Source organism: Schistocerca americana, chromosome 2 (genome assembly GCF_021461395.2).
Source record: "Schistocerca americana isolate TAMUIC-IGC-003095 chromosome 2, iqSchAmer2.1, whole genome shotgun sequence".
Classification (NCBI taxonomy): domain Eukaryota; kingdom Metazoa; phylum Arthropoda; class Insecta; order Orthoptera; family Acrididae; genus Schistocerca; species Schistocerca americana.
The window spans coordinates 474,630,194-474,654,437 of NC_060120.1; the positions used below are offsets into that span (position 1 = coordinate 474,630,194).

Below are 24,244 nucleotides of genomic sequence, written 5' to 3' on the forward strand. Positions count from 1 at the left end.
ATTACATATCTATTCTTCCATTTAATTGAGAACTTAAATCTGTTAATTTTCGTCCGTTTGAGAAGTTTGTTGTTCATTTCTGCCTTTATTTCTGTTTATGGCTATAAAACCACTTGCATAATTGTTTCCAAAATCACATTCCCCTTTATGCAAGCCATTGTGTCAATCTGCTACCAAATATTAATGTAAATAGCCTCAAAATTGGTATTGTAAACTAACTAAGAGAATGCTAGTTATAAATAATAAATTATTGTTCTCTTCTGTATATATTTGTGTCATTGGCACATTCTTTGTATATTTGAATAATGAACTAATTTTACTGAACAAGTTCTGTTTTGAAACTGAATATTGTTTGATAAATAGATTTTGTAGCTTGGTATTCATCTAGTGATAAAGTCAATGTTTTAATTTTTACTGGGAAGACACTATCTAATAAATGGTATGTTAAAGAAGCAGAACTCACTGAGTTTTGATGTAGTGGACCATGCTGAAAATTGATTGCACCTCATTGCTTGCTGTTGTCATGCATGCCAGGCTGCCATTGCTGCTTTTTGTCTTTGCCACCTGGCCACATTATGTAGAATCTGCTGATGGTTAAATGCAGCCTACAAGTAGCAGCTAAACTGGTAGAACATGCCTACTGCATACTCTGACATTACTTTCTTGTCCTAATCTTCTCCTTGCAGATTGAGATTACACCCAATCATCTTCTAATGCAAGCAAACATTCCACATTTTGTTTTTGACTAGGAACTTTTGGTTAACTTTTGCTTGAGGTCGATTTAAATGTTCTTCAACTAATGGCAAATCTCTTTATATTATTATTTATATTATCTGCCAAATGTTTTTAGGTAATGTTTGTTGAGTTTCATGACAACAGCTTGATTTAGGTTGCCAAGAAAAATTTACTTCCATTTCTCCTTTGCAAATTATAAAAACCATTTTAAATAGTTTATCAGTACACATATGCAGCACTTAACAACTCTTTGATGTAATAAACAAACATTTATTCCATTTACAATTATGCTGATTGTTGTGACAGTGCCACGACATTCAAAAGTGCCGCTACGTTAGTACGCGAACACGGCGATAGAGGCGCTCCGCAGCTCGGCTGAGCGCGGGAGCGCCACCTGGTTATGAACGGCGCCGGCCCGGCAGTCGAATGACAGATACGGAGTTAGTAACATGTAACCCACTAGTGTTTCTACTTTTGTATCTCCACGCACGTTAGTAGTGATTAAAGGTTATAACACTTTTTGGTGACGAGGTCGGATATTTTTTTTCCTGCGTTGTGGACTTGTGTGTTCGTGTCGGGGCAGACATGGAACAGCTTATGCAAGCGCTTATTGAACAACAAACACAGCTGACGGCTGCTATTCAGGCGTTGTCGACGTCGCTTACTCATCGTCTGTCTTCCTCTTCTCCGCCTCCGTTCCCTCCTTATGACGAGGCCGCTGAAGACTGGGAGGATTATGAGAAGCGTTTGCGGCAACACTTCTTGGCTTTCGGCGTTGTCGACGCTCCTATGTGTAAGTCGTTATTTCTATCTTGGATTTCCCCACGGATCTATCAGCTGCTATCTCAGTTAGCCCCTCTGCGGGAACCTGCCTCTGTGTCCTTCCAAGAAATGTGTGACTTATTGTCTAACTATTACCAAAAAAACACCCATGTCGTTGCCGCCCGCGTGGCTTTTTACCGGTGTCGTAAACAGCCCCATCAATCTTACCGGGCTTGGGCGGCGGAACTACACGGTCTGAGTCGGAAATGTCAGTTTGTCACGGACACTCATCATGAGTCTTACGCTGATTCAATGGTTCGGGATGCTATTTTACGGCTTGCTCCTGATAAGGAAGTTCGGCAACGTGCCTTACAATTGCCAAACCCGTCGTTGTCGGAAGTTCTCAGCATCGCTCAATCCTTTGAAGTGTCTCACGCTGCTGGTGCGCAAATAGACGCATGGTGTGATGTAGGCGCTGTCCAGACCACTTTCGACGCAGACAATGTGCCTGTTTCACAGGGAAACGACGATGTGGCGGCGGTGCACTCGCGTCAACAACGTCGCTTTGGGCCGCCACGCTCGCAGCGGAAACAGCAACCACAGAAGCAGGTTCGTTCCGCCCTTCCTTCTTGTCCACGTTGTTTCGTACAGCATGACAGAGCCGCGTGTCCAAAACGTTGGGCCACGTGTAATTCATGTAGGAAAAGAGGCCACATTGCTTCTGTGTGTCAGTCCCCTAAAGTTCCTGTCGACGAGGACGAGGCATCGGACATGGATGTTAACTGTGTGCTTTCTCAAACGAATAAGTTGTTTGTTACTGTTCGTGTTCTGGATAAAGACATTTGCATGCAAGTGGACACTGGCTCTGCAGTAACTCTCATTAATTCTCGCACGTATTTGGAGTTGGGCTCCCCTCCCTTGTCTCCCGTTACGCGAAATCTACGAACTTATAATAAGCAGAAAATTCCTATTGTTGGCCAGTTTGATGCTTCCACTGCCTACAAGTCTGTTGTTAGGCCCCTCACGTTTTATGTGGTGGATCATGCGGGCACTGAAAACCTGTTCGGTTATGATGCTTTCCAGTTGTTCGGGTTTTCCATTGATGATGATGTGCACCTCATATCTGAGGACATTCCGTATCCCCAGCTGGATGGCTTGTGTTCTGAATTCTCGTCCGTGTTCTCTGCTGGTCTGGGTCGTGCCAAGGAGTTTGAAGCCCACATTACTCTTAAACCTACGGCTCGCCCTAAGTTTTTCCGGGCACACCCTATTCCAATGGCGTTGCGTGCGCCTGTCAAAGCTGAGATAGACAGGTTAACAGCTTCGGGGATTCTCCTTCCTGTTACCTCCAGCGAATGGGCATCGCCCATCGTGGTGGTTTCTAAACCAAACGGGAGTCTGCGATTGTGTGGTGATTTTAAAGCCACTGTCAACGCTCAAAGCCTCATTGACACTTATCCTCTTCCCCGTCCTGAGGAGTTATTTACCAAGCTCGCTGGGGGCCAGTTCTTTTCCAAACTTGACTTATTGGAGGCGTACCATCAGTTACCGTTGGATGCATCTTCCAAGGAATTTCTCGTCATCAACACTCCTTGTGGGTTGTATCAGTACCAGCGGTTACCATTTGGCGTCGCTAGCGTGCCGGCCATTTTTCAGCGGTTTTTGGAACAGCTCACGGCTTCCGTTCCCGGCTGCATCAACTACCTGGATGACATTGTTGTCACGGGGGCCTCCACTGAGGAGCACCTTCGCAATTTGCGTTCACTGTTTCGGGTTCTGCATTCAGCAGGGTTGAAGTGCAATCTGGACAAGTCTCAGTTCTTCCAACCCTCCATTGTGTATCTTGGTTTCCACTTGTCCAGTGAGGGTATACGCCCTCTACGACAGCACGTTGCGGCCATTACCGCTCTACCCCGGCCGTCTACGGTCAAAGAACTTCAGGCGTTTCTAGGCAAGGTTGCTTATTATCACAAATTCATTCCCTCCGCGGCGGCGGTGGCTCATCCTCTGCATCAGCTGTTACGCAAAAACGTTCCTTTCTGTTGGACCGCCGAGTGTGAGCAGGCTTTTGTCCGCCTGAAGGCTCATTTGCAGTCGGCGCCTTGTCTTGCCACATTCCGTCCGGGTCAGCACTTGGTTCTGGCGACTGACGCGTCACAGTATGGCCTAGGGGCTGTTCTCGCCCATCGGTATGAGGATGGGTTGGAACGACCCATCGCCTACGCTTCCAAGACCCTCAACGATGCCCAACGGCGTTACTCTCAAATAGAAAAGGAGGCGCTCGCTATCATTTATGCTCTGAAAAAGTTCAGCGTTTTTTTTGTATGGTTCTAAGTTTCACCTCATCACCGACCACAAGCCGCTGGTCTCTCTGTTCAGCCCCTCGGCGTCGCTTCCGGATAAGGCAGCTCACCGCCTGCAACGTTGGGCCTTATACTTGTCTCGTTTTCACTATGAGATTCACTATCGCCCCACGGCCCAGCACGCCAACGCTGACGCGTTGTCGCGTTTGCCGATGGGCCCCGACCCGGTTTTCGATCGCGATGAACTCCTCTGTTTCCACATTGATGAGGAAGAACGTCGTGCGGTCAAGGGTTTTCCACTTACAGGTTCGCAGGTCGCGTCGGCTACTGCGCGGGATCCGGTCCTGCGTCAGGTGATCAGTTTTGTTCAGCGTGGTTGGCCGGACAGGACCAAGGGCCGGGCGTCGGATCCCCTTCGCAACTACCATGCCTTGCGCCTTCGTCTGTCTGTTCGTGAGGGTGTTGTTCTTCTGGCCACGGATGGCGCATCTCCACGGGTTGTGGTGCCCGCCTCTCTTCGCAAAGCTGTTCTCAAACTATTGCATGGGGGCCATTGGGGGATTTCTCGGACTAAGTCCCTGGCCCGCAGGCACGTTTATTGGCCCGGTATCGATTCGGACATCGCCCACATGGTCGCTGCGTGTGATCAGTGTGTTCAACAACTGGCTGCGCCTCGTACTCTGCCCTCTCCGTGGCCTGATCCGGCGCAGCCGTGGGAACGGGTGCACGCTGATTTTGCCGGCCCCTTCCTCGGCACTTATTGGCTACTGTTGATTGACGCCTTCTCGAAGTTTCCGTTTGTTGTTCGCTGTCCGTCGCCCACCACTGCGGCGACGACGCTGGCTTTGTCAAAAATCTTTGCACTAGAAGGTCTTCCATCCACGATTGTCACGGACAATGGCCCTCAGTTCTCTTCGCAGGCCTTCCGTGATTTTTGTACTGGACAAGGGATTCATCATGTTACAGCACCGCCCTTCCATCCGCAATCGAATGGGGAGGTCGAGCGCCTTGTCCGCACTTTCAAAAGCCAAATGAAAAAATTCCTTAGTGATTTTTCCACAGATGACGCTCTGTTGCAATTTCTGAGTTCTTATCGCTTCACGCCTCTGGGTGATCGCAGCCCTGCTGAACTCTTGCATGGCCGCCAACCGCGCACCCTACTGCATCTGCTTCACCCTGTCAGGCCTTTTACTGTGTCCCCTAGTGCGGGAAAATACCAGGTGGGCGCCGACGTGTGGGCACGGGGGTATGGATCTCGCCCTAAATGGATTCCAGGGGTGGTCCAGGCTCTTCGCGGCCGCCGGCTTTGTGAAATACGTACGGACGACGGCATGGTTGTTTGCCATTACGACCAGATGCGCCCACGAGTGGTGGCCACGCCGGTACCACCGCCCCTTTTTTCGTCTCCACCAGCCCGAGAAGCCAGTCCTGTCGGTGCTGCCGATCTTCCGGGCGTGTTGCTGCCGCCGCCGTTGCTACCGCTTCCGAGTACGCCGGAACCGGCCCCAGTCGCGATGCCGCCTTCTCCGGGACCCATCTCGCTGGAGCACACCCCCAGGTCCACGACACCTATGGATGCTGCTCCGGAGTTTTCACCCATCATCTCGTCCAGGAGGCACGTTCCACGCGCCAGCTTCCGTCCTGGACATTTTCGACCATACTCTCGTGTTTCTCCGCGGGATCTTCTCGGGACCTCCCAAGAGGCCATGGATGTCTCCGCACTGTCCGTGTCTCCACGAAAGTGAGCGTTTTTTTTTCAAGGGGGGAAAAGTGTTGTGACAGTGCCACGACATTCAAAAGTGCCGCTACGTTAGTACGCGAACACGGCGATAGAGGCGCTCCGCAGCTCGGCCGAGCGCGGGAGCGCCACCTGGTTATGAACGGCGCCGGCCGAATGTCACGGCCCGGCAGTCAAATGACAGATACGGAGTTAGTAACATGTAACCCGCTAGTGTTTCTACTTTTGTATCTCCACGCACGTTAGTAGTGATTAAAGGTTATAACACTGATTTTTCTGTGGTACAAATACTATATGCAAGTAAGTCATACCATGTAATCAAAGCTTTTCAACATGAATGTAAATTAATCTCTTAATTTACTTTACATAGGAATATAAACTCTATAGTTTGGTTGTATTTTTCTCTTGGAGTTATTGCAAAGTCTTTAGTTATTTTTTTCACAAAGCTGGCAAACATGGCTCACTTATGATAATGCTCACATACCTAATGCTATTGTCTGCCCCCATGATTTCTCTTCCAAACTGTCCCATTGGAATAACACACTATTCTTGGATCTTGGTCAATCAAATTATAATTAAAGTATTTTTCAATAAGTCAACTTTTCTTATTTGAGATGTAACAGAATTCTTCTTGATAAGCTTAATCTTTTTTGTTAATTCCAAATTCAATTTCGGCAATGCAGATTTGTATTTCACATATGGTCACCATACAGAGGGTATATGTTGACAAAAATGTTACAAATTCTTTTTTACTTTAGTTTTCATTCCTTACTTGTCCTTGCAGACTCATTTTATACACATGCTCACCACATGAGGGGGTTAAACGGTCTTGATCCAGGTAATAAATAAATCTAAGAGTACCAGTATGTGCATAAAATCTGAAATTGAGAAGTCAGAAAACAAAACAAAAACAATTTGGAATGTAATAAAGAAGGAAACTGGCAGAAAAACAGGTAACATGACAGAGACAGAAATTAAACAAGGGAACATTATTGTAAAGAAATCTGAAACGGTTGCAGAAATCTTAAACATTTTTTGACAGCAGTAGAGAAAGCAGGCTGTAAAGGATCTGTGGATGAAGCAATAGCTCTTCTATAGAATGTTATTAGCGACAGAACCCCACTGTTATCCATACTTCCTGCTACACTAAATGAGAATGAAAGAATAATTAAGCCATTAAAAAACAAAACACCTGTTGGTGTGGACAATATTTCGAATAAAATATTGAAAGAATATTATAAGTATATAAATCCTGCTGTATGCAACATATTCAATACATCTCTTTGAGAAGAAATTGCCCTGACAAACTAAAACTGGCTGTAGGGATGCATCTTTTAAAAAAGTAATTTTATAAACTATTGCCCAATCTCCACTTTAACTATATTTTCAAAAAATCTTGAGTAACTCATGCACAGAATGGCTGTTGACTATCTCAACTTCCACAGTATTCTCAGCAAAAGTAAATTTGGGTTTTGTGCTGATTTTTGTACTGAACAAGCAATATTGTCTTTTAATAATCAAGTTTTGGGAGCCATTAACAAAAAAGTGTCTTCAGTAGGTATTTTTTGTGATCGCTCGAAAGCCTTCAGTTGGGTAAATCATTAAATTCTTACAAAAGGGGGAAGAATGGTATGGTTTGTGTGATACAATTGGTTCATGGCTTCTGCCAAACCTAAAGGACCGAAATCAAACTGTAATGCACAATTGCTCATCTGGAGAATCTGTCTTGTCTGAGTGGGGTGTCTTAAATTGTGGTGTGCCACAAGGTTAAAAAAATTGTTCAAATGGCTCTGAGCACTATGGGACTTAACTTCTGTGGTCATCAGTCCCCTAGAACTTAGAACTACTTAAACCTAACTAACCTAAGGACATCACACACATCCATGCCCGAGGCAGGATTCGAACCTGCGACCGTAGCAGTCGCACGGTTCCGGACTAAGTGCCTTAACCACGAGACCACCGCGGCCGGCACAAGGTTATGTTTTAGGTCTAATGCTATTTCTTATATTCATTAATGACTTCCCTCTTTGTTCTGATACAAAGAGTAAATTTCCTTTTTTAGAGATGATATTACAATTCTGACTGATGACTTGTCAGATAGCAGTAGTGAACAAACTAAAAGAAAAAAAAAAATGTTTTGCTGAAATATTTAATTGGTTTTCTTCAAATGGCCTCTGAATCAATCCAGATAAAACCCATTATGTTAGGTTTGATACACCAGAAAGAAATCATGAAGAAATTAGCATAAAGTGTAGAGATCACCAAACACAAAAAGCTGAGGATACTTCCTGTATGCATATATAGGCAGTGAATGTAATTGGTCAACCCATATTCTTAGTCTTTTAGAAGATTGTATGAATGTGTAGTACTTGTTCTTTCAGACATGTTAAAAAAAAAACTTGGTTCAGCAACATTTGCACTATGATTTATTGCTTCAGTGGTTAAAGTAGATACCATTAAGGCTTCCTAATTTAGCTGCTTTCATTCATTAATGTCATATGCTGTTAAATTCTCAGGGAACCAAACTCTTGCAAAAAGAATTTTCACTGCACAAAAAATGCCATCAGGATAATCATAAAGTGGTATCCATCACAGAAACTCTTGCAGGTAATTGTTTTAAAAGATGAGGATCCTTACCACCTACTCATAGTATATTTCTTCGTTATTAACCTTTACTGTAATAACTTTTTCCTATACGAAGACAACTGTGAATATCATGACTATAACAGAAGAACCAAAATGGGTCTACATATTAGACTGAAAAGTATCTGGTTCAAAATGGAGTTCTTTACTCAGGCATTCAGTGTTTTAATACAATTCCACCACGTGCCAAATATCTTCGTAAACAGTTGCCAAAATTCAAACTAATTCTGAAATAAAACCTAATAAAGAAATCTTTATATGGTTGATAAATTTATGAGAGAAAATGAGTACTAAATGAATACTAAACTTACAATTTTTTTAGAAATGTTTTCAGTTAATTTTATTTTGATCACTATCACACTCAAAAAAGATATAGTTTTTCATATTCATATATTTATTGTAATATTTAACTTAACCTTCCTTCCTATATTTATTATTGACACTCCCTCAGTGTAACACACATTTTTTGTTAATTGGAGATATGTGTGTGGCATTTCTGACTATGCTCTTTGGTTTTTGCCTTATTTTCTTTGTGTTCTAGCACTATTTCGACAGCCATCTTTCTGTATTCACTCTATTAAGTTATTAAATAAATGTTGTTTTGATCTTAAAAGTGTGTTATTATGATTCAACGCCATGTAAAAACTACAGTGGTGACCCCGACTTCAACATTGATCATTCGGGAATTATTTTGTGCTTATTTTCATCAGTAATGCACTCTGTGTGCCGGCCCACATTGTCTTCGGAACAATGGATCTACCAGTGTCATTTTATGCTGGTGCCATGCACCCTTTTAACTGTGTTCCTAATGTACAATTGGTTAAAGGTGAACAATTACCTGGCCCCTGCCATGCCAGTGGCCACTTAACTGTCACCGGCCCAACATGGCCACTGTCAAATGCTACTACACAGCAATCCCTGCCACCTGAGCAGTGCACACCACTTAGCAACATTGTGAACAATAATCATGTGAAGGACGTTGTGTTTCACTCCTCGGTTAAGCAGTCACCTTCGGGTTGGTTTGATGTGCTGATGCATTTCGAGACTGTGCTTCAAACGTTCATGCCCATGGGGTTGCACATCTTACATGCCTGACGTCATTGCATCCCCCCCCCCCCCCCCTGCACGCCATCTCGGCGACACCAGTCACTCAGCCACGCTGATTTCTGCGACCGTCACTCCATGGTCACACCACGATCACCTTCTGCCCCCTCTTGTAATGGCATCGGCCATTTCTTCAGCATTCAGCACCAGTTTCTGGATCAGCCCCCCCCCCCCCCCCCCTTGGCTGCACTGTAACCGCCATCCACCCACTGTTGCAACGGCAGCGGCTGCTTTGCCCGCGCTGCGCCTGCCTCTGGCCTGCAGTTGGGACACATTGTGCTGTCGGTTGCACTGCCTCAGTCCACATCATGTGCTACTTGCAGCCGCCACCCTACACAGACCGCGGGCGACGCATCGTCCACCGCTACTGCACTCCCGGCATTGGGGGCTCCCTCAACCACCAAAAATGATCTTTTCCTGCCTGTGCTACATCATCATGAGTTACCTGGCAGATTTCCTAAAATTTCAAAAGGACAACCCTAAGACTTGGTTCGCCCTGGTGGACCATCTACTGGATATCCAAATGATCTCAGATGACAACGCATGTTTTGCCCGCCTGGTGAGCCACCTTCATGACCATCCTGATCTAATAAGTGATCTGCTACTCTCACCACCTGCTTTGCCCATGTACGTGATGGCGAAAACTTTACTTATCGAACGCCTCTCTCACCCTCTGGCTGAGACCATCCACCACATCATCCATGATGAGCACCTCAATGACCGCACGCATTCACAGCTCTGGCTCCACCTTCATCCATTGATTGATGACCAAGCACTATCTCACACTGCACTGTTGACTCTGTGGATGGTCAAACTACTGTCAGACCTACAACTGCACCTGCTATCTCACGTCATTGATGCAATCATTTGTCATGGACGACATCGCCTTTGCCTTCAGTTGGCACCCCTACTTCACCAGTTCCATATGCCACCGGTAGAGGCCAGTACGCGCAACTCAGCAGCTCAGCAACCTGCCAGAGGCTGCCTCCTGGCGGCCTGTAGAGGGTACTACTTAGACTCTCCCAACAGCAGCCAACCTCGCCCAAGTAGCAGCCCGAGTGTTCTCGAGCTACGACGCAGCCAGCTGCATCCCCCATGTGCCCTACAGCGCCTCGTCTCAGCGCCTTAGCTGCCTGTCAAGAGCTGCCACCTAGCGCCCTGCAGGAGGTAGTGCCTGTGGCCCCCCGACAGCTGCCATCCTTGGCCGAGAAGTAACCTGACCAGCTTCCTGAACCAACGCAGTCAGCTGCTCTGTGCCGATTCCACACTACTTACAGGGATGCCGCCTGCAACTGTTGTGCACCTTGGGCCTTTCCCAACCGAGACTGGTGGCCCTGCTTAGGCACTATCTCCTGACACGATTTTTCACGGCGCCTACCATCCAATGCCGCACCACTTGCTCCAGCAGCACCACGCCTCTACATCACCGACTTGCCATCGAGCACTAACTTTCTCATTGACACTGGTGCCGGCATCAGCGTTATCCCGGCCAAGCACATGAGCAAGGACCTTCCATGTCACTGACATGGACAAACCTGTAATTGGGTTAGACTTTCTACACCATTACAGACTTTCACCAGACCTGCAGGTTGCTACGCTCTGCCAAACATCTGGTTCTACCATTCCGTGCTTAAACGAACTTGGCATGTCACTACCCTCCACCTCCTTGGCTGCGCTTTCTACATGTGTATCTCTGCTCGACGATATTATGGCACGTCTCTCTGATTCACCGGATGTCCGTAAACCGATCAATGGGCTCCGCACACATAACGTGAACTCTGCTTCGCTCATGTGTTGAGCTGCATTTTCCCTGCTGCTGCAATTGGACCAGCAGGACACTCCTGTTCTCGCTTCCCAGAGACCTTCGCATCGCGTGGGCGCTGCCACACACCCTCCAACATCATCTGCCGCTGATGCTCTGCCCACTTCACTCTGGTTTGGCACAGACGCTCATGTTCTCATTTCATGGGATCCCTCGCATTTTGTGGCTACCACGCCATGTCCTCAGTCGTTGCCTGCTGCCGATGCTCCGCACGTGCCATCCTAGCGTGCCAAGGTCATTCAATCGCCGCTGCTCGTGCTCCCCCTCTCGCCCCTCCACACGTGCCTCCCTTCGCGGGTCTCAGCATTCAGCAATGGCACTGGTCACCAAATCCTCACCACGGACGGCCCACCCATATGTCATGAAGCTCTCCATCTTAATGCTTCGAAATTCCTACTAGCAAGTACAGTTTCTGTTCAGTGAGTAAAGCCTGCATGGGCTCTCCTGGAGCCACTTCCCATCACTCCCTGCCGGCCTGCGTTTGCCGACACCTCACCCACCGTTGCCGCGATCCCCTTTGACTTGCTACTGCCTGCGCAGCTGTCTGTTGCATGGGATGCTGACGATGACATGCCCAAGATGCACATTTCGCGCGCCAGATGCTGCCTCGACCCGCCGTGTTGACACGAAGATTTTTTTGTGGTCATGTGCAAGCCCCACTCCACCGTGCGCTGCGCTGCCAGGGGCGAGGGGGGGGGGGGGGGCGCTCTGTGGCATCTCTGATGTGAAGTGACAGTTCTTTGACTATGCTCTTTCGCTTTGTTTTCTTGTCTTTGTGCTTTGTGTTCTAGTGCTATGTTTGACAGCCATATTTCTGTATTTGCTCTATCAAGTGATGAAATAAATGCCGTTTCGATCCTAAAAGTGTGTTATTACAGTTTAATGCCACATAAAACCCACATGTTCTTTGTCTGGTGTCCTATTGTATCTTTATTGTATTTATGTAAGTTATATTTGAACTATGTACAATTTGATATGTTCCATATCTTTGTTATTCACTTCCTGCTTGGATCTACGGAACATGAAATAAATAAATGGTGCAGTTTTAATTTCAGTATACTACTTATTAATTATTCTTTCGTACTCTTGAAGTGACTTTAAATTAGAGTACTTGTAGTCAATCATGAATATTAATTACGTGTCCATGTACAGATATGCTTTCTGAGTGGAGCTATAATTCACATTAAAATGATCTGCTGACATTTTACAAAACATTTTTATATGTTCATAATTGAGTATCGTCTTCATTGATGCTTGAAATCGCTTACTCTGAGTAAGATGTTGACAAGGTTGTTTTGAGTACATTGCAGAAGTTTTGCTGGGACACCCTTACACATAATCCATACAGTCCTGATCTCTCCCTATGCGATTTCCATATTTTTGGAGCACTGAAGAAAGACGTTCATGGCTGTTGATTTGCTTCATATGAAGAGGTGCATGCCTGGGTACAATCTTGGTTCCATAGGCAACTATAAACATGTTTCCATGGAGACATTGACTGTCTTGTGTCATAGTGGGGCAAAGGTATTAACAGTTAAGGCAATTAGCTTTGAAATTATAAACAGTTTATTTAATTTTCTTCCCTCTGTCTTGTTTTCATTTGAGTGCTACTTATGTGTGCCTGAATATTCTTTAAGAGACCTGACTCTTATCTTAAAGTTAACTCCCAACACATTTACTCATTTATAGATGATGAGGGGGAAAAAAAAACTTTGCACCTCTGACTCTTAAGGGAAAAGTCATGAACTTAATTACACAAAAATTCTGCACCATCACAAAGTGACACTCAAAATTTGATCATAAAAGGGTTAAATAAATAAAAATGCACAACTAATCTTAGTTTGAACATGAATCTGGATTGTTTCCACAACAACTGTTATGTGGGCGTTTGAAATTTGTCTGAAACATACTGCAAAGAGCCAAACTTGACATTAATAAAGAGGACCAGTTTTCTTTGTTAATATATACATTCACATTTTCCACATACCACAAACTTCTCTTCCATTGATGGTATCTACAAACCATAGTGAATGAGTGATGTTACAGTTTGTCATATCCCCATCATATTTGTATATCCTAATGGGAAGATTTAGTTTTATTGCTGATCCTGTGCTGTTTGTAACAATTATTTTTGTATTGTATTTTCTTGTTGGTTAGTTAGTTAGTTTATTACTTTTTCCCTAGACCAAATTCATGTAAAATGTTATGATGAGGAACATGTAACCAGAAGAGAACTTAGAATACTTTTTTACAATTAAGGAAAATAAAAACTATCAAAATATTATTTAGGCCTATGTGGCTATGGGCTGCCTATTTACAGGTTTTTTTCTTTAAAAGTGGCTAATTACCTCTACTCAAGAATTTTTCTATGGTATAGAAGGAGTTGTTAAGGAGAAACAACTTTAATCTACATTTGAAAACTCTTTTGCTATCTGTGGGACATTTCTGCATTTCACCCCTTTCTGTGCTAAAATTAGACTCATTAAAGGATAATGAAGATCATTTTTCCTTCTGCTGCTGTACTTATGAACATCTCTGTTACTCTCCAGCTTTGATGGATTTTTGATAGCAAATTTCATAATCGAATAAATGTACTGTGAGGCTACATACAGAGATAGCTGCAAGCTGTATGTGTGTGAACTCCACAGATTTCATAATTGAATAAATTTACTGCAAGGCTGCTTAAAGAGAGACAGGGAAGCCATATGTGTGTGAACTCTGCAGATAACTCTAATTTCTTTGTTTTGTGCATTGAATACTTTTTGCCTAAGTGAGGAGTTACCTCTCAATAGTATTCCATAAGACAAAAATGAAAGCAAATATGCATAATATGTTAACTTACTGATCTACATATCTGTGAAATTGGCATTTATTCGTGTGGCAAAAGGAGCAGAACTTAAATGTTTTAGCAGCTCTGCTATATGGTTTTTTGGGCTTAAAGTTTCATCAGTATGCTAATATTATCTTCTGCCTTGCATATAATTTTTTGTTGGTGTTCTAGGTTAACAGGAGGTAGGATGTTTTTGACAGTACAAAACTGGACGAGTTATATTTTTTCAAAGTTTAATACTAGCTCGTTATTCAAAAGTATTCAATAACTTTCACAAAAATGTAATTTCCTATTTTCTCTGTTGATGTGTCTTTGCTCATCTTCACAACAATGTTTGTGTCATCTGCACATAGGATTGTATTGTATGGAACTGGGGACCTAGAAACGATGGAGAGGCTTAATTCACACAATCCCACAACAGGCTACAGCAGTCCACTCACCCCTTCACTGCCCCACCCAAACCTAGGGTTAGTGCACAGTTTGGCCCAGGAACATCTCACACCAGACGAGTGTAACCCCAATGTTTGAGTGGTAGAGTAATGATGGTGTACACGTACGTGGAGAAAGTGTTTGCGCAGCAATTGCTGACCTAGTGTAACTGAGGCAGAATAAGGGGAACCAGCCTGCATTCACCAAGGCAGATGGAAAACCACCTAAAAACCATACACAGACTGGCTGTCACACCGGACCTCGACACTAATCTGCCGGGCAGATTCGTGCCGGGGAACGGTGCATCTTCCTGCCCAGAAAGCAGTGCATTAGACCACATGGCTAACAGGCCAGGCTGCACATAGGGTTCATTGTACCTTCCATTCAAATAAAATGGCAGTGTTTTAATATAAAGCAAGAAGAGTAGTGGGGGAATGATCAAACCTTGAGGGACTCGTATGCTAATTTCACCCCATGCAGATGATGTAGTGTCCCTTTTTGTATTGCTCAAACAGCCTAGGATAACTTTTTGTATTTTTTTCTTAAATAAAAATTATATCTTGGTGCCATTCGCTGAGCTATGTAGTCCATAAAAGCTCAACTTCTCTAATAGTATATTCTGACTGACACATTCAAATCCCTTCAGTAACTCACAGAAGGTCCTGATTGGTGATATGTCATCATTTAAAAATGTTTTTATGTGCTCAGTAAATCTATAAATAGCTGACGCAGAAGAATGGCCCTTTTCAAAAAAAACTATGAATGGCTGAGTATCCCATTACTACACAGGTGAGTGATATTGTCTTCTCAAAAAGCTTAGAACATCCTGCAAAGAGTGACACTTGTTAGTAGTTATTGACATCTGTGGAGTCAGCCATTTTACAAAGAGACGTCACAATGTCATATTTCAATCTTTCTGGCAAAACCTCCAATGATTATGCATTACATAAGTGACTAAACATATTATAAGGCCATAAATTTTTAATATGTCATTGGAAATATTATCCAATCCCTTATGATCTTTTATTTTTTAAAGTCATGATGGCAACCCTTGTACCTGTTGGGGATATGAAATTAGTTTTTAATTCACTAAATCACCTCTGTATTGCTTTTTCAGTGTTCTGTTAATATCTCCTACACATGAACGGGGTTTTACAATGCTCCCATTCTCTTTAACAGAAATAATGACATCTCCGATGACTTTCTTCGCTGCTTCTCTCTTGTAACAGTAATACTTACTGATTTTATTTTACTATCTGATCAGTCAATTTCAGACATGATGTGCATACTCCTGGTTTTTCTTAACATATTACAGTACTGTTTAAGAAGGTATTTCTGGATCATTACTTTTCCTGGATATTTGTAACAAGTTTTTTTCCTTTTCTCTTCACTGTGAAGAGATTTTGATACCTGTAGTCATTCAGGGTTTCGTTAATGGCTTTCGAATATTACATTTAATTATCTTTTTACAAAAACTAACTTACAAGAGGATTGTCCTATCTGACATCTTGAAGTTTATGAAGCATATACAGACACATATAACATGCTATGCTGAATTGGTGTTTGTCTTTTGCATCTGGTGTCCTTGAAATTTTTACCTATTTAAATCAGACATGTTCATATAAAATTGGTCCCATTGTGTGTACATTATTAGAATGTGACGAAGACTGGAACTAGTGATGAGGATCCCTGGATTAAGGCAGTCGGATAAAGCAGCACTCCGTCTTCAGGTCACAAGTGGCCCATCAGGACCATCCAACCACCATGTCACCCTCAGCTGAGGATGAAGATAGGAGGGGTGTGTGGTCAGCACACCACTCTCCCGGTCGCTATGATGGTTTTCTGTGACCAGAGCCGCTACTATTCGGTCAAGTAGCTCCTCAATTGGCATCACTAGTTTGAGAAGGCAGTCAGATAGATGCAGCATTTCTTGTTTACTGAAAAGCATGTGAGTCAGTACCACATCTACACTTATTGTCAAAAGTTCAATCATATTGGATATCAAGTGAAATTTATGACTGGACTGAGGACTTTTTGGTATGGAGGACCCAGCATGTTATTTTGGATGGAGAGTAACTTCAGGTGCACCCCAGGGATGTGTGTTGGGACCCTTCCTGTTCATGTTGTATATTAATGATCTTGCAGACAATATTAATAGCAAAATCACGCTTTTTGCAGATGATGCAATTATCTATAATCAAGTACTAACTGAAAGAAGCTGCATAAATATTCAATCTGATCTTGATAACAGTTCAAAGTGGTGCAAAAATTGGCAATGTACTTTAAGTGTTCAGAAATGTAAAATTTTGCTCTTCACAAAATGAAAAAAACATAGTATCTTATGATTATAATATCAAGGAGTCACTTTTTGGAATTGGCCAACTCATACAAATGTCTGGGTGTAACACTCTGTAGGGATATGAAATGGAATGATCACATAGGCTCAGTAGTGGGGAAAACAGATGGTAGACTTCAGTGCACTGGATAAATGCAGTCGGTCTACAAAGGAAATTGCTTACAAATCACTGGTGCAACTGGTTCTAGAAAATTCTTCAAGTGTGTGGGACCCATACCAAATAGGACTAACAGGGGATGTTGAACATAAACAGAGAAGGGCGGTATGCATAGTCACAGATACATTTAATCCATGGGAGAGTGTCACAGAGATACTGAAGGAACAGAACTGGAAGACTCTTGAAGACAGATGTAAACTATCCTGAGAAAGTTTATTAATCAAGTTTCAAGAACTAGCTTAAATGGTGACTTTAGGATTATTCTACAGTCCTCTATGTATTGCTCACACAGAGGTTATGAGAATAAGATTAGAATAATTATTGCACACACAGGGGCATTCAAACAATCATTCTTCCTGTGCTTCGTATGTGAACGGAACAGGAAGAAACAATAATAACTAGTACAATGGGACATACCCTCTGCCATGCATCTCATAGTGGTTTGCGGAGTATTGATGTAGATGTAGATATATTTGGTAGTGCTGGCCTACTGAAAATGTCCATATAAGCCAAACGAGTGAAAAGATTGATGACGGCAATGCAGTCAGTAAAATATTAGTGCTAATTTATATATAAAGTACCAAAGAAAATTCACACTTCCTGACTGTGCGCCAGAAGTGTCACATTGCTGACATCTCAGTGATTTGTATGGACTCTCATTTCATACACCTAGAGGACATAAAATTATTCTGTATTTGTTAAACATTGTGTAAGTTGATAAAAAGCCAATAGTTACTCAGTCTGTAACATTGTGTAAGTTGATAAAGAGCTGATAGTCACTCAGTCTGTGGGTTTTGTTTCTCTTTGACTAAACCGAGACATTAGATTCCTTCTTCAAGCAATATGTAAGGATATAAACCTTTGTCTGGCAGAGTATTATTTGGTCTGAGTCCTCGTGTGAGAAGTTTGCCAAGATGTTAAATTTCAAATTCATGCTATTTAAACTTATGTATAAATTTGTTTGAGCTACAGTAGTTCTTTTCCCACCTTTGTTTTTCACTGAGATGGTGATTTGAAAGTGTGAATAAATATCAAACCACTGGGGCTGACTTTCTATTCTTTAATTAATTAATTTGTCTCCTGGATAATATGTCTCCCTTAAGGAAGAAGAGTTGAAAATTATATAGGAAGTTGTAGGTCATGAACAGGAGCATTCTTCCATAGTTTTCTATTTACATATGGATAAAATATTTATTTTATCTTAATCAGTGTTGAGGAAATGTTCATAGCAAGACTACAGTGCTGGAGCTATGGCACTGAGACAGTAAACAAACAATAATTTAATGACTAACAATAATGGAAATTACTGGATGGAGCAATAAGTGAAATAAGGGAATGGCAACCACTGATCTATGGATGAGTGATGCGTGGTACATAGAAAGACATGACATGCTCTGTTGAACATTTGTATGCACCATATATCAGTCAGCTGTTGATGAGTGATTGCCTTTCCTTTATTTTATGTATGATTTAATGAGCCCTAGGTGGATAAGTCAGGATGTGAGGATTTTCACATGTTCTCATTAGATTAGATTAGATTAGATTAATACTAGTTCCATGGATCATGAATACGATATTTCGTAATGATGTGGAACGAGTCGAATTTTCCAATACATGACATAATTAGGTTAATTTAACAACATACTTAAGTTAATATAACAATTTTATTTTTTTGTGTTTTTTTATTTTTATTTTTTTATATATTTTTTTTATTTTTTTAATTTTTTTTTCTTAATTTATATCTAAAAATTCCTCTATGGAGTAGAAGGAGTTGTCATTCAGAAATTCTTTTAATTTCTTCTTAAATACTTGTTGGTTATCTGTCAGACTTTTGATACTATTTGGTAAGTGACCAAAGACTTTAGTGCCAGTATAATTCACCCCTTTCTGTGCCAAAGTTAGATTTAATCTTGAATAGTGAAGATCGTCCTTCCTCCTAGTATTGTAGTTATGCACACTGCTATTACTTTTGAATTGGGTTTGGTTGTTAATAACAAATTTCATAAGAGAGTATATATACTGAGAAGCTACTGTGAATATCCCTAGATCCTTAAATAAATGTCTGCAGGATGATCTTGGGTGGACTCCAGCTATTATTCTGATTACACGCTTCTGTGCAATAAATACTTTATTCCTCATTGATGAATTACCCCAAAATATGATGCCATATGAAAGCAATGAGTGAAAATAGGCATAGTAAGCTAATTTACTAAGATGTTTATCACCAAAATTTGCAATGACCCTTATTGCATAAGTAGCTGAACTCAAACGTTTCAGCAGATCATCAATGTGTTTCTTCCAATTTAATCTCTCATCAATGGACATACCTAAAAATTTGGAATATTCTACCTTAGCTATATGCTTCTGATTAAGGTCTATATTTATTAATGGCGTCATACCATTCACTGTACGGAACTGTACGTACTGTGTCTTATCAAAATTCAGTGAGAGTCCGTTTACAAGGAACCACTTAGTAATTTTCTGAAAGACAGCATTGACAATTTCATCAGTTAATTCTTGTTTCTCAGGTGTGATTACTATACTTGTATCATCAGCAAAGAGAACTAACTTTGCCTCTTCATGAATATAGAATGGCAAGTCATTAATATATAATAAGAACAACAAAGGACCCAAGACTGACCCTTGTGGAACCCCATTCTTGATAGTTCCCCAGTTTGAGGAATGTGCTGATCTTTGCATGTTACGAGAACTACTTATTTCAACTTTCTGCACTCTTCCAGTTAGGTACGAATTAAACCATTTGTGCACTGTCGCACTCATGCCACAATACTTGAGCTTGTCTAGCAGAATTTCATGATTTACACAATCAAAAGCCTTTGAGAGATCACAAAAAATCCCAATGGGAGGTGTTTGGTTATTCAGATCATTCAAAATTTGACTGGTGAAAGCATATATGGGATTTTCTGTTGAAAAACCTTTCTGGAAACCAAACTGACATTTTGTTAGTACTTAATTTTTACAGATATGTGAAGCTACTCTTGAATACATTACTTTCTCAAAAATTTTGGATAAAGCTGTTAGAAGGGAGATTGGACGGTAATTGTTGACATCATATCTATCCCCCTTTTTATGCAAAGGTATAACAATAGCATATTTCAGTCTATCAGGGAAAATGCCCTGTTCCAGAGAGCTATTACACAGGTGGCTGAGAATCTTACTTATCTGTTGAGAACAAGCTTTTAGTATTTTGCTGGAAATGCCATCAATTACAGCCATTAATTACAGCATGGACAGAGACATTTAAACAATCATTCTTCCTGTACTTCATACATTAATTGAATGGGAAAAACCTTTACATTTGGTACAATGGGATGTGCCTTCTACCGTGCATTTCATAGTAGTCTGCAGAGTATAGATGTAGATGTAGAGCCTTGGCAGTAGCCATCCAGGTTAACGAAGTAAATGACAAGAACTGTGAATACAAAGATTGGTTCTTGCAGAAATGGGGTGGGTGGATGGGGATTAAGTCTTTCACATTTCAGTTTCCAGGAATATTGCAAGAAATTCTGTATTGAAGTAATTGTCACTACAGTTGACACATTTCTGCTGTGGAGTATATAAATAATCATTCCATGTTACTATAAGTGATTCAGCAATGTAAACAAATTACATACATATGGATTTGCTTGTACTACAAGTGTAACTGCAAGAAACACAGAAATAACAGTTTGTTTGTTTTATTTGCATTTTGTTAGAATTTACATTCTAAATAACTCTCATGGTTAGTATTCAACATGATCTACTACTAGAGACCTACTTACAATTACTTTTTTTTCTTTCTTGCGGGAATAGGCTGTCCAGCAAGCCACGGAGTAGCTGGTGATGCAGTTCTTCTTTGTCCAACCAGTAGGCATCCGCTCAACTTTATAAGTGGTGGGGATGTAACATTAAAACTATGGAAAATGGAACCTGAGAAGAGGCATGTTAGCTATGTTGACATCAAGATTGGTACACTAAAGAGGCATGTGATCTGCAGTGTGGTAAGCTAAATAATATGACTGTAACTTTCATCATAATTTCCTTTTAAAAAATATTTACTTACTAAATTTATAAAGATTAGTAGGACTGTTAAATTTTCTATATTCAAAACTGTAGGATGGTATGGACATAACTCTTTGTGCCTTCATGGAATTGAAATATGTAATTGTCTCTTCAACCACAAAAGTTATTGATTATCTAATTTCAGAAGGTTTGTATATTCTGTACCATTGTTTGGATATAATATTAATCCTGTTTGAGCAGTATATGACTGGATTCAGTAGTTTTTAACAGATAGAATGCTTTACAGCACCAGAAGAAAATATAACGTCAGCCATTGCTGAGGGGAATGTAATAGGATATACTAAACTATAACTTTTTGTTTGTCTTAGTGTTTTAAATGTTGTTTTCTAATTGCCTAACCCTCAAGTGTGTGTAACATACCCACTATTTCCCATAAACTTTGCTTTTGTTGCCAGGGTGCTGACATTTAACATTTTGTACTTTTTTTCTTCTTTTCAGCGTATTTCTGCTACATCAGTGATGTAATGTGATCTTAAGCTGACTAGTTCAGTTTATCCGCAGCTTCAGATGGATTAATTACATTCTTCAAAGATGTATTTGTGTACAAGTATCCAGGGGTTACATTTTACTGTGTATTCATTTTACCGAGCCAATTTGATGCTTATGGATGGGAGGTAATAGGACACTTTAAAATGGTTAGATTTCGAATGGATCTCCAAAGTGGTTTTACTAAGTTTCCCTACTTTTTTTGCCTTTGAGGTAGTAGGGGCTCTGGAGCTCACTATAAGGGGTCATACTTGCCAAAGAGGAATGAATACTGCATGGGGAAGAATTATATCAAGTGGAAACCACTGATACACCCAACAAAGTTGGAGCTAATTAAGCAGTTCATTAAGACATCTGAAACAGGATTTGGCAACCTTCTAATACCTTCTAGGCATCTTTTCCAGACTGTCTGAGGCAAAGATTAATGCTATTATTTTTGTGCAAACAGCTGAAAGCAAGGGGAAACTACAGCCGTAATTTTTCCCGAGGGCATGCAGCTTTACTGTATGATTAAATGATGATGGCATCCTCCTGGGTAAAATATTTCGGAGGTAAAATAGTCCCCCATTCGGATCTCTGGTCGGGTACTACTCAAGAGGACGTCATTATAAGGAGAAAGAAAACTGGCGTTCTATGGATCGGAGCGTGGAATGTCAGATCCCTTAATCGGGCAGGTAGGTTAAAAAATTTAAAAAGGGAAATGGATAGGTTAAAGTTGGATATAGTGGGAATTAGCGAACTTCGGTGGCCAGCGCAAAAAGACATCTGGTCAGGTGAATACAGGGTTATAAATACAAAATCAAATAGTGGTAATGCAGGAGTAGGTTTAATAATGAATAAAAAAAAATAGGAGTGCGGGTAAGCTACTACAAACAGCATAGTGAATGCATTATTGTGGCCAAGATAGACATGAAGCCCTCGAGTACTACAGTGGTACAAGTTTATATGCCAACTAGCTCTGCAGATGATGAAGAAATCGATGAAATGTATGATGAAATAAAATAAATTATTCAGGTAGTGAAGGGAGATGAAAATTTAATAGTCATGGGTGACTGGAATTCAATAGTAGGAAAAGGGAGAGAAGGAAACATACCGTATTTACTCGAATCGAAGCCGCACTTTTTTTCCGGCTTTTGTAATCCAAAAAACCACCTGCGGTTTAGAATCGAGTGCAAAGCCAGCGGAAATTCTGAAAAAAGTTGGTGGGTGCCACCACAACTTACTTCTGCCGTCGAATATATGTAGCGCTACACAGGCATGCCTTGTAGGCACAAAGATAAATACTGGCGCCAAAACCTCTGTGTCAGTAAATAAATTAAAAAAAAAAAAAAGGTGGAAGACGAGCTATTTTCAATGTACTACGAAAATCCGACTGGCAAGACTGTTTGGGATGTTTGTCAATATGGCCAACTCTACGTTCTGAATTTTTTTCCTATCTGTGAGAAGAGATGGTTGCTATTATAGGAACTTTTATAAATTGTGCATCACATGCAGTATCCTCGTCACCATAAGAATAATACGCACATAAACATTTTGCCATGTATTGTTTCATGTTTGCTGCTATCTCATTTAAATCCGGTCTGCCTAATAAACTACGAAACTAGAGTGAGACAACAGCAAACGCGGAAGAATATAAATATCATGTCATGTTTATATTCGTATTATTCTTATGCTTAATAGTGATACAGTCAGAAATGAATCACGGCAATTGACTAGATTTTTAAATCTAAGATGACTCTAATTTCTGTGTACTAAAGAGGCGCCTGCAAAGATATTCAAACGGAGAAAAAGTTTTGCTAAACTCTCGTTCAGAACATCTTCTATCATACGCAGTCTATTATTTGGTTCTTGTTGATCATTATCAAAGAAAGCAGCAGTGTAAGTAACAACAAATAGCAGTTTCTTGCCATTGTTTCGCTAATGAGGTCCCGCGCACAAAAGCAAGCCATGCCGCAAGCGGCGACAGGCCGTAAACACGCACTATCAGAATGCAGCAAACAATGCATGACACAGTACAGTAACGCATTTTCAGCTTAGAGTGACGTAAACACCTTTAACAAAGAAAACTGCGCTTATCAGATCAAAGAAAAATATGCTATCAATTCAAACCAGAAGAAGCATGTGGAAAAGGAAGGGTACCCGTATAAATACAGACGGAGCGCCTGACGCATAGCAATGGCTACCTGGTAAAGCTTAACTGCTGAGCTTACGGCTCGAACCAAACTACTGTCGCTGTATCGTCACTCATTCGACCTAAATTGTGTCTCATATTACAATGGACCAACTTTGTTTTGATTTGGAGATGCGGCCTATAATTTTTCTCTCCCCTTGAATTTCGAGTCTAAAATTTCAGGTGCGGCTTAGATTCGGGAAAATATTTTTTCCTTGATTTCCAGTCTCATTTTTCAGATGCGGCTTAGATTCGAGTGCGGCTTAGAGTCGAGTAATTATGGTAGTGGGTGAATATGGATTGAGGGAGAGAAATGAAAGAGGAAGCCGTCTGGTAGAATTTTGCACAGAGCATAACTTAATCATAGGTAACACTTGGTTCAAGAATCATAAAAGAAGGTTGTATACATGGAAGAATCCTGGAGTTACTGGAAGGTATCAGATATATTATATAATGGTAAGACAGAGATTTAGGAACCAGGTTTTAAATTGAAAGACATTTCCAGGGACTGATGTGGACTCTGACCAAAATCTATTGGATATGAACTGTAGATTAAAACTGAAGAAACTGCAAAAGGGTGGGAATTTAAGGAGATGGGACCTGGATAGACTGACTAAACCAGAGGT

The 24,244-nt window shown here is 41.4% G+C and overlaps 1 protein-coding gene across 1 annotated transcript in view; it reads left to right on the plus strand.

Annotated features, from left to right (window-relative positions):
* The window catches only part of LOC124594109 (cilia- and flagella-associated protein 52-like), a 285,675-nt gene that overhangs the window by 80,304 nt on the left and 181,127 nt on the right, over positions 1 to 24,244 (plus strand). The window contains exon 5 of the mRNA XM_047132461.1: positions 20,693 to 20,880. Coding sequence (XP_046988417.1) covers positions 20,693 to 20,880 — 188 coding nt within the window. The remainder of the gene's footprint in view (positions 1 to 20,692; positions 20,881 to 24,244) is intronic.